The 11657-nt window shown below is 37.3% G+C and overlaps 1 protein-coding gene across 2 annotated transcripts; it reads right to left on the minus strand.

Moving 5' to 3' along the window:
• Nucleotides 1-2608: 2608 nt before the first annotated feature.
• Nucleotides 2609-11397, minus strand: LOC108979174 (heterogeneous nuclear ribonucleoprotein Q-like). 2 transcript variants are annotated; one of them, XM_035692643.1, is made up of 9 exons: nt 11267-11397; nt 10650-11145; nt 10429-10545; nt 10205-10345; nt 9935-10111; nt 4114-4318; nt 3101-3279; nt 2934-3019; nt 2609-2844 (listed from the first exon to the last, which is right to left on the minus strand). In XM_035692643.1, exons 2-9 carry the CDS (start codon nt 11118-11120, stop codon nt 2709-2711), a joined length of 1512 nt encoding a protein of 503 aa, XP_035548536.1. In that variant the 5' UTR covers nt 11121-11145; nt 11267-11397; the 3' UTR covers nt 2609-2708. The 2 variants fall into 2 exon arrangements, with proteins under 2 accessions (XP_035548536.1, XP_035548537.1); XM_035692644.1 differs by having other exon boundaries at nt 10650-11369.
• Between the last annotated feature and the right edge of the window lie 260 nt (nt 11398-11657).

An 11657-nucleotide genomic window follows, 5' to 3' on the forward strand; every position in this document is an offset into this window, starting at 1 on the left:
TGGTTACACATATGAGATGAAAGTTAAATAAAATATTATTTGAATATAATTTTTTAATATTATTTTTATTTTAAGATTTAAAAAAATTAAATTATTTATTATATTTTATATGAAAATTTGATAAAATTATAATGATTAGATAAGATGAAATGAAATAAATTGAGATAGTTTATGTAACCAAACAAGGTTTAGTTAATATGACAAGTCAGTCAGTCGGATTGACACGTAACGTGACAATATCTTGTTAATTTTCTAATGAATGATTGACAAAAGTACCTATGTCTGAGTAGGGGTGCTATGGGGTGCGGTGCCGCCCCGCCTCTTTTCGCTTAAAAAAAAATACTATTTTTATTTGATTTAAAAATTATTTATAAGTGCAAAAGTAATTAAAAATACATTTTTAGATCCAAATTATAACTTTAAATTTTGTAAATATAACTATAATTTAAAAACTATGTAATTTTTAAATTTGCTAGTGCATATTTTGTGTAAATTGTAGTGTATTAATTTTTAAACTATATAGTTTTTAAATTTGTCAATGTATATTTTGTGAACAAGTCTAATAAATTGTAATATATATTTATATATACACAATTTTTAAAATATAAATATATATTTAATAAATATATATAAAAAAAATGAGAGAGGGGGCGGGGTGGGGTTGGGCCCTCCCCGCCACCCGCCCCGGCTAAGGGCCCTAGATGCGGGGCAGGGCAGAAGCGGAGCGGGGCAGCGGGGGCTTGGCCCCACTGCCCACCCCTATGTCTGAGACAGTAAAGTAGTAATTTTGTGAAAACTGAAAACTTAGGCTTCAATACGTAGAATCATGAAAATCTAAGTACTATTTTGCAATTAATAAATAAATAAATAAATAACAAACGTTAAATGCTCACAGCACACATTTTTGGCAACTTAAAAAGGTGTATCAATATATACAATTAGTATCTCTACTTTCATTTTCATTTTCACAATTCAACAATATAGTTACTGACCAAAATTTGTAGTTGCATTCATTAGGGATTGAGCAACAATGATCGCTTTAAGGAGTAACTAATAGACTCCCACTATAAAAAGGTAAAAAAACCTGAATGTTAAAGTCATAAGCAAATATTTTTGTTTTATTAAGTAATGAATTGATAAGTAAATAAATGAAACAAATAGAACCTTAAACAATACAAAGAAAATGGCCACGGATGGAAGTGTCAAAAGAGAACCTGTAACTCATGGCCATTTAGGATTAGCCTTTTTGGTTCAAACCAACACCATTTCTTGATGAGAAGCAGAGAGAGGTAAAATGAGTAGGTTTCTATTTCAAAGCAAGGCTACAGAAACTGCTCAAGGCTCAACCCTGAAATTCGTGGCTCAACACAAATAGCTCATTCATCCATAGCAAAATAACAGAAACCAAAATTGCTTATTCATCTAAAACAACAGAAATAGCTCATTCTTCCTTCCTAACCCAAATAACAGAAACAAAATTAGCTCAAAGCAAGGTTTAAGTTTCAAAGCGAAGGCATTACCGGTAAGATAAACTATTCCATTTCCAACGCAGGGGGTAGGGCGATTGAGGTTTAGTAAGTAAAAAATTATTATAAATCCCATAATAAAATCAGATCCTCTATCATTTTTATTCCACAGTAAAGCAACACCAACCAAATCAAACCAAGAAAAATTTCTGATCACACACTACCATAGTTAAAAAAAGAAGAAGAAATTAGATCTAACCAAAAAAAATATATATATATTGCAATTGAAAGCAAAGAAATTGAGCAAAAAGAAACAGAGATCGAGTGGTTGGGTTTGGGATGTTACCCTGTTGCTGGGATCAGAGCTAGAGAGAAGCTCTGAAGTAGGAGCTGTGGACGCGGGAAATTACTGCCAAGGAGAGAAGCTATGAAGCAGGAGCCGCTGGAAAGAGCTCTGAAGCAGGAGCTGCTGACACGGGAAATTACTGCCAAGGAGAGAAGCTATGAAGCAGGAGCCGCTGGAAAGAGCTCTGAAGCAGTGGCCGACAGAAAGAGGGAGAAGGACGCGTGCGAGAGAGAAGGAGAAGGAGCCATGCAGGAGAGGAGGGAAGAAGGAGAACGAGCCACGGGAAAGAAATTCCTGTGCACAGGGTTATGAATTTGCTACAGTGCAAGTCATATTTGACTTGTAGGATAGATTTACTGTAGCTCATATGATGGGTGGCTTTAGTTTGACTAATCCAATGTAGCCTAAATGTTATGATATTAGCTAAATTCATAGCTCCATGGCATTTGGCTAAGCCAATGTTAGTGCTCTAAGTAGGGTCCTGCCCGCCGAAAACCAGACACAAAAAGAACCTAGACAAAACCACTGCTTGTTCCCTTGGTACGTGGCTTTACCAAATCCAACTGTGGCAGCCACAAAGTAAAGAAACCATATGAAGAAACTGAGTTTGAAATAAGATGAATAACGATCATGTCTTTATTACTCTGGCAAAAAGGCAACAATTTTCAGCTGTCAATAAAAAATGCTGCCAAAGAAAAGGCATTGCACGCAGCAAAAGTTGTGCTGGGGCATCAATATTTGTAGGATACCTCACTTCCTAGTTCTACAGCTTTTTCTTTCCCCTACTACCAAAAGAAGGAGGGGAGGGGGTGTATTATTTGATTCGATTCATGTAACTGGTCATTTAGACTACAACAAGTTGCTTTCCCATAAAAAATCTTGCCTGTCCTCTACCACTAATAGGGTCGGTACCTTCTGCCACGATTGCCTTCGTCATTGCCACTACCTCCTGGTCGAGCGGGTGGTCCTGGAGCATTGCTTCGATCAATTCTACGAGGCCGAGGAGGTGGTATCTGTGTGCCAGGCTGCTGACTACACAAAACCCAAAATTCAAAAAACGAGTTGTTTAAATTCTAATGATTGGAGTTAAAAATCACTTTCTGAATATAATGGCAACTTACAGAACATAACCAACTTGGCCATCTGGTAAAACCATCGGAACCATATGCATTCCTGCTGGCATGGGACCCCTACCATATATCACTGGCTGTTCATGTGTGCAAATCCATTAGATGGTTTCAACCAGTAGATAGACTATGTGAACATACATACAAATCAATGCAAATACCTGCTGAAAACCACTGCCAACACCATACCCAGCCCCTAGAGAGCCATATTGATTACTGGCAAAACCACCATACCCAGAATGTGGAAGATGGTTTGGATGAGGCATGGCATTATAGGGATAAGTAGCATCTGACCTTTTATCAGATTGAGGCTTAGCAAGTGCAACCTCCAATACTTGGCCTGCAGTTCAAATCCCTCTGAAAAAGTTACTGGTGGACTCATCAATATGGAAAAAAGAAAGCAAGGAAAGTTCAAAGCACGGTTCATTAAATAACTCTGAAGTTATTCACATGGCACAATCACATCTAATTAAAAGAAATAAAAAAAGGAGTAGATGAAACCAGCCTTCATTAGTTATTTGACATCAACAGAAATACCTCAGCCAAAACCATTATGATACTTTCACTTGTTCTAGATTTAAACTTTAATATGCATAAGGTTCCATAAGTTGTAATTTATCATAACAGTAACCAGGCTTGGAAACGATTAACCGAGTAAATAAGTCACTACAACAGATAAAAAAAAAATAAGTCACTACATTTTTCTAGTTTACAAAAAGAATAAATGCTAACAGCGTACGCTTGAACCATGAGATTGGCATTTGATCCAATCATTCCATTCATGTCCTAAATCATGAAAACATTACATTTTGTCTTGAAATGTATAACATCATACGCCCTTCATTCTGTTCACTCTATTATCTTTAGAATATCCCTAGAGATATTCTATCTATGATTTCAAAGTCTACATATGACATTCATTTTTAATTTATTTATTTATTTTTCAATTGAAGGTTTATTTGGAATGTCTTGGAATTGGTGAATTGGCCCAACAAAAGATTGACCCTGATATTTATGTCAAGTAAGAATCAGCTGTACATTTGTATATTACAAGACCAAAAATAAAAAATAAATCGTGTACCGACATTTAGTAGATTTAACAGAAAATAGATGAGGTTGCGTGGCAGTCTTTGAGTTTCCACAAACATGACCTAAATATGTATTAAAAAAGTACCATCAATTTCATATTTCTCTGCATCTTTAACAGCCTTCAATGCACTTAACCTTTCAGCATAATGGATGAACCCAAAATCCCGTTTGCCACCAGCTTTTCCAGGTGGCATAACCACTTTTGTAACTTCCCCATGGTGCTGAAATAGTTCCTTCAGTTTTTCAGTACTAGTGTTCTCAGGAATATTTTTGACATAAAGAGCCTTAACCTGAGAATGTCAAAACAAATAACATTATTTTGTAAGATCAGGCACTTCTATTTGTTAGGTAGCTATCTATAGGCAGTGAAAGGTAGAATACGGTCTCAGCAACTTTTACACAAAAGTTCATGGGGGATTTTTATCTCTATCTTTGGAAAAAATATAGTTACTATGACCTGTAGATTTCTCTCATACAGTTCGCAATTTAAGAAATACTAGTTAAAGATTAAGGCTAATACACAAACAAAATTTCACAGAAGTCTGTAAATATTTCCATCAAATCCACATTTTGGAGAATATAACGGAAAACATAATCTTTCACAGAAAGCCTTCCAGGATACTTAAAAACAAGATATCTCATTATCGTATGAAACTTAAGACCGGGGTCAACTAAATCCTTACAAATAATTTAAGGGTATTGGTAGAAGTCAGATACAGCCAAAACATTCTCTTAAACAATCCTAAGACCCTTCCGTTTTTTGAAATTTTCAAGTCTTGAATTACCGCCTACAGTTTAAATGAATCAAGAATTGAGAAATATTGGAATAAAATAATTGATGTAATGATGCATATCACTCAATGCTATAGTGTCTATTTAGATCATCCAATAAATTTATTCTTGCCCTATGCTATAGTGTCTATTTAGATCATCCACTTTGGGCATAACCTCATGCATGATCTTGCTATGTCGATGACAGGACCACTGATTACCAGGTTAGAGTACGAGGAAAATAAAATTGATGGCCCATGTTTCCCAACTTCTTCCCAAACATATAAAACTCCTCATCTCAACCTATTTCCCTTTCTCATTAAAAATCTATTATTTTAATATAAAACGCATTAATTATTAACCGCACATTCACAACTGGCCCAGCATTCACAACCAACACAAGGCCACCATCAACCGCGCATGGGTGGAAAACGATCTGGTGGCCACTCCTGTGGCCTGTGGGCGGTTCAAATCGAGCTGCTCAAGGGGTGGCCAACATTGGCCACCCTGGTTTTCCTTTTCTTCTCTATTTTTGTTTTAAATAATAAATATGAAAATGTACTACATAAATTCATATTTAAACATGTTTTTAAGGTGGTGTTGGATATGAAATGAACTATGGTACAGCCCATTGCCAAGAATAAAAGAAAGAGATAAAGACAAGGAAAGTTGACTGGCAAAAGTAAGTAGGACTCAACTACTCCAAAGAAGGAAAGAGACCTCTATAAAAGGGAGAATCTCTACAAATCAAGGCAGATTATTGGCTCCCCCCTCTCTAGATTTCTACAGGGATGACATCTTCTTCAATCTCTCCCCAACCCTATTTTCTCCATTGTATTGAGATCTATGTGAGATCATGAGAAAATGTAAAACCATCAAAATAGTAGATTTTTTTCTCAAACGATCCGTGAAAGTAGGCTTTTCTGCCGAACCACATAAATCTTTGTGTGTCTCTCTCTCTTTATTTACTTTTTATTTCATGGATGAGCATTCGAACATTGTATCAACGCCCAAGCACATTTACACAAAACCTATAAAACCTTCTTCTCATATCCATGTATTCACTATTCATAAAAGTTCCCAACTTTTACCATCCAAACATACATTTACATCCCTTCCTTCCATCCCAATGTCATTTACCCCCTAAATTTTGATTCAGTGCAACTCGAACCCCAATTTAAAATTCAGTTTATCTTTGGGCAGGTTTGTCTTATAAAAGGAGTTTATCAGACACCAATAATAAGATGACACTTCAGCATTGCACAAAGATGAATCCGAAACCTGGTTGCACCAAAGCAAGGGCATTTGGGTCAATTACAAAAATCCCACTTGGAACAGAAAACCTTCACTCGTTACTCCCACAAAATATCTTTGACAGAAAACAGCTGCCACCACGCCGTAGCCTTCAACCGAACGCCGCACGCCGTACGTCGGTGGAGGAGATTCAGAGTAGATTGGCACACCCCTTCCGTCACACCCATTCCGATCTTCCGTTGCACACGATACAGGCACATTCAAGTTTCACCCTAAAACTAAGAGTTGATTCGTACGCCGCACTGCCCATTCCTCCTTCCAGACGGACAAAGATGATGATGATGAAATAGGGTCTGGTGGTGGGAAAGTTTTTGAAAATTTTCTGGTTGGAGCGATTTTTTGGGGAATTTACTCTTAATGGTGGAAGGTTCAGGTGGGACGTGGAGTTACGGGGAAGGGCGAGACATCCATGAGAGAGAGAGAGAGAGGGAGAGAGAGAGAAAGTGTGGAGTAAAGTCGAGAAAGAAAGAAAGCAGAAGATGGGCAAGAGAAATGGAGTCACGGGGGCTGCAATTTTGTTTCAGCCGAGGGGACGCAGGAGAAGCAGTCCTTCGGGGGCTGGGGAAGAAGAAAATGAGACTGAGAGAGAAGGGTTTCGCAGACTGAGAGGAAAAAAAATGAGAGAGAAGGCACTTGCAGACTGAGAGGAAAAAACAATCCTCTGAAATGCTTCACACAGGCCAATCCGTGTATGGCACACGTGGCAGTTTTTTATTGGACTCTATTAGATGGGGAAAAATGGAATGGCCTGTGTCATTCTCTTTAAAATTTCAAAGTCAGTTACTCTCCTTTAGCCAAAAATCCCCATCAACTTTAACATTAGTGAAAACCAAATCACTAACAAAGCCTAAACAACTAACCCATCAACCTTGTTACATTCTCAGAAAACATCCAAAAGGCCTCACAAGCCATCTTTCTTTTTCTTTCTTATAACTATCTCCTAATCAATCTATTAAGTGACGCTAAAACTACCTCGTCATGAAGAAGCCCTACCACCATAGCACAATGCTCGTTTTTAGTGTCTGTCTTCTTGTACACATTTCCATCAAATTAGCAGTCATTTTATTTTTTCTCCCAAGAGGTCTCATTTCCATTGAATCAAAGTTTAGGGAGTAAGTGACTATGGGATGGTAATCTACAAGGGAAAAATGTAATTGACCTCTAGGTGTGTGCACACAAGAGCATGCATGTGATTAATAAATTGGTGAATCCTTTTGACCTACCAAAATAAGATAGATGAAAATACATGAAGAGCCATAATGGTAGATTGTCAATGTGTGTATGCATGTGTGTCTGCATGTACCAAATTGGTGAATCCACTCATCCTCCTACGGACATAAGATGAACACCAACGGAGTGAAGAGCTGTAATGGCAGGTTGTTGACTAAGCACTAAGCATTTGAATGAGCTTGATATGAGTAAATCATTATTAGTCAGTGACCAATAGGTACTTTAGTTTAACAAGTTGCAATGAAAGACTATTCATGACCAAAATTCCTTGTTTAATATGCAACCTTCAACAAAACTTATGTCTCAGACTCTTATTTGCAAACAATGATCCTATTTTATTTCAATCATCTTGCTATGGACTACGATTACATGCTATTATAGTTCACAAATTTTCAAGCGGAATTGATTCAAGTCAATGAACAATAATGTTTTTTTGCACTCGTAGTTTTTATAGATTCACATTAGTGTATGAAAGGTACCTAAGTAATTATACATGTATATATACATATGTACGTAATTATATACATGTGTATATACAGATAACTATAATTTTGCAATTAAAGAAATTGATTTATCACATTTGTAAATTATAAATCTGAAACATATAAGACACGCTCTTGGGCAAGTCATTCTGATCAAGAGTACCCTTTTTACAATTTTCCAAATTACTATATTTTTTCTATTATTGCCCATTCTTGTGGGTGTTGTTTATTGTCTTGAGAAACTTAAGAGGGAAGGACTCGGTGATGAATTCAAGTACCACCTTGTTAAGTGATCAAGGATTAGCACTCCCCTTTTTCAAGTGGCTTGGGGGTCAAAAGTTTGTTCTTGTTCAACAAAGCTCTCTTTGGAAAGTGGTTATGGCATTATGCCACAGAAAAAAAAGGCACTCTGAGATTGGTGGTAGAAGTCAGAAATAGTAGCCGATGGGAAGATTGGTGTTCAAATGAGGTTAGCGGGCTGTTCAAGGTGGGGGTGTGGAAAAGCATCAGGAGAGGGTGGAGGATTTCTCTCGTTGCCTTCAATTTAAGGTAGGGGATGGGTCAAAGATTAGATTCCGGCATGATATATGATGTGGGGATAATAATCCCTTGAAGATAGTTTTCTCGGCATTGTATAGACCCTCATGTTGCATAGAGGCTTTAGTGGCAGAACTTCTACATATCTTTGAGAATAGACCTCAATAGAATGTTATTTTTATTATAGCGGCACAAGATTGGAAAATATGAATGATATCTTCGTTCTTTGTTTGTACTCTTTTGCTCAAAGAGAAGACAGAGCTGATGACATCTACTGGTTCCTACTGAAAAGATGAATCTTTGTTGTCAAGTATTTCTACCTGCAATCTTCCCTCAAGATAACCTCTCTTTTCCTAGGAAGAATTTGGAGAAATAAGCCATCATCAAGGGCCACATTCTTTGTTTGGTAATCAAGATAAATCTTGATAGTGAATAATTTGAGGAAGAAAAAGTCGTAATACTGGATTGATGTTGTATGTGTAAGGGGGTGGAGAAAACATCAATGATCTTTCGCTTCACCGTGAGGTGGCCAAGGATTTATGGGGCATCAATATCTTGCACAATTGGGTTTGAAAGGGTCCTTGGCAGGTGGGGGATTTGCTAGCTTGTTGTTGCACTCCTATTAGTACCCATAACAAATCTAAGGTTTGGAAGATGGTTCCCTTGCTTCTAATTTGGTGTCTTTGGCAGGATTGCAATGCTTAGACTTTTGACGATTGCGAGAGGATGGTCCAAGAATTAAATGTTCAATTCTATGGATTGATGGCAGCACACAATTGTTTCCATTCCTGTGACTTTATAGAATTTATGGAATTGTGTTCTTTCTCTTTGTCCCAATAGATGGGCGTTTCCTATGTGTCCCTTCTGTGATACCCTATATGATAAGGATAAAAGTAGGTGGTGTATGAGATCCTACATTGCTTAGGAATGATAAGTTCTTGCTCTTTATAAGGTTTCAATGGGGCTCCAATTGTATCATTAACTAGTCATTTTGAAGTATACGCCATGCAGTTTGGGTCTTCCATTGGGGCGTTACAAATGATATCAAAGCCTATCCCAACCAGAAATATGGAACTTGAGCCGTGCCACTTACGACGGACTGGCCCGACGAGGACGTTGGGAATTTAAGGGGGGTAGATTGTAATACCCCATATAATAAAGATAAGGAAAGGTGGTGTATGGGATCCCACATTGCTTGGGAAGGAGAAGTTTTTGCTCTTTATAAGATTCTAATGAGGCTCTAATTATATCATTGACTAGTCCTTTTTAAGTATAGGTCATGTAGTTTGGGTCTTCCATTGGAGCGTTACACCTCCAATGTACATAGGTTGCGCCCTTTTGTTCTTCGAACAAAATTACCGTTTCAAAAAGAAACCAGAGCACAAAACAGATTGTGCCACGTCATGAGGGTAATGTAATCTTTCTATCATATTTGGCTAGCTTATCAGCTCACTCCTTTCACATTTTAAAATATGTGTAAACTATGAATCACAGAACGAAAATATTAAGTTATAAGCATTTTAATAAAAAAAAAATTATGGTATTTGGGTCGTTCTAATATAACCGATGTACCTGAGAAGCAGCAGAATGATCAGGTCCACTCTTTGGATCAGCCCAGGTGACAGTTGGGGTGTTGCCATCCAACTTGAAATTCGCATTTGACATATACTGCCTTGAATAATCGGCACAAGCATTATTGTAATATAAAACAAAAGCGAAACCGCGATTTCTGCTTGGATTCTGAGGATCCTGAAAATATCCAAAGCAATGTTGCTTACAAGATAAGCACACAACTATCAAAACATATGATAACGTCAACGCAATACTCAATTTGAAGCCCACCTTTTTAAGCTCAATGTTCTCAACTCCAGGGCCAACCCCCTCAATGACTTGTCTAAACTCATCCTCGGTCCAGCTCTTTGGAACATTACCAAGGAATAATCTGTGCTTAGTTTCAGACAGTGAACACCTTAAGTTTTTACCCTGCAGGGATAAAGCATATGAAAGATACCACCAACAACAGACTGACAAAAGATAGTGCATTTTAAAATAAGCACCACGATTACCTTGAATTCTTTGTTATGGATCTCTTCAATGGCCTTCTGTGCAATCTCTTTTGTTTTAAATGCTATAAAAGCATAACCCTTGGCATCACCAGTTTCCTTATCTTTTATTAATCTTACCTGAGAAACGATAATAAAATCAAATCCTTATGGAAAATACCGATGACAAGTGGAGGAAAGAAAAAAAAGAAGATGTCATAAGCATAAGATGATACAGTTCCAACCTCAACAACTTCACCAATTGGCTCACAGAGATGCCTCAAATCTTCTTCGAGGGCATCTCGAGGAAGTCCACCAATGAAAACTTCAGACCCATGGGGAGGAAGGGCGAGTAGCTCAGCATGCTTCTCCTTCTCATCCTCATCAGCAGAAGCAGCTGGCTTTTCTTCATCTTCCACGGATTCAGAGGCAATGTGGCTTCTATCTGCTTCTGGGGATTGATCTTTCCCACTGGTCTCGGTTATAGAGTCCTCGTGTACTTCTTCAACATTTCCATACCCACCTCCATCTACTCTATCATCTTCTATTTCTGCTTCAACATCATCGTCAATCAGTTCTTCAACATCATCGTCAATCTGTTCTTCAACATCATCGTCCATCTCTTCCATGGAATTGTCCTCATCAAAATCCAATTGCTCTTCAACTTCTGTGCCTTCTGCCATATCTCTCCCTTCACGCCCTAGAATTCTTTTCATCCAATTACTAATCAGCACAAATTACCTGCAGACTCCAATGGCATTCACGGAGGATACAAAGACCCCATAAGAATTTGCATAAGTAGAAGCAATTAAGAATATATCGAAGCCAGATGAAGTGAACGGAAAGCGAGAGTTGTTCATACCAGTTAAGGGGTTTGAGACTGTGGGGGGAGAGAGAGAGAGAGAGAGAGGTTTTATACAACGGAAATGAGACCTCCGACTGAGGTTTTCAGGGTCCATAGTTCATACCACTCTAGAAGCACCTGTCTGAGAAGAGAGCCGTAATCCACTGCGGGTGGGTTTAGGGCAGTGGGAGTTTGGCCTTTTCTGATGAGATGAATTGAATTGTGATAAAAATTAAAAATTAAAAATTAAATAAAATATTATTAAAATATAATTTTTTAATATTAATTTTATTTTAAAATTTAAAATAGTTAAATTATTTATTAAATTTTATATTAAAATTTAAAAATTTTATAATAATTAATAAGATAAGATGAGATGTAAAAATGAACTAGGCCTTAGTTTTCACTC

Source organism: Juglans regia, chromosome 7 (assembly GCF_001411555.2).
Source record: "Juglans regia cultivar Chandler chromosome 7, Walnut 2.0, whole genome shotgun sequence".
NCBI lineage: Eukaryota > Viridiplantae > Streptophyta > Magnoliopsida > Fagales > Juglandaceae > Juglans > Juglans regia.

What these genes read in the sequence shown, in the direction of transcription:
- LOC108979174 (XM_035692643.1), bottom strand. Translation starts at nt 11,120, where the DNA reads ATGAAAAGAATTCTAGGGCGTGAAGGGAGAGATATGGCAGAAGGCACA. An exon ending in CAATTGGTGAAGTTGTTGAG is followed by an intron (nt 10,546 to 10,649) that starts GTTGGAACTGTA and finishes ATCGTTTCTCAG; the next exon opens with GTAAGATTAATAAAAGATAA. An exon ending in TTGGCAGTGGTTTTCAGCAG is followed by an intron (nt 3,020 to 3,100) that starts GTATTTGCATTG and finishes ACACATGAACAG; the next exon opens with CCAGTGATATATGGTAGGGG.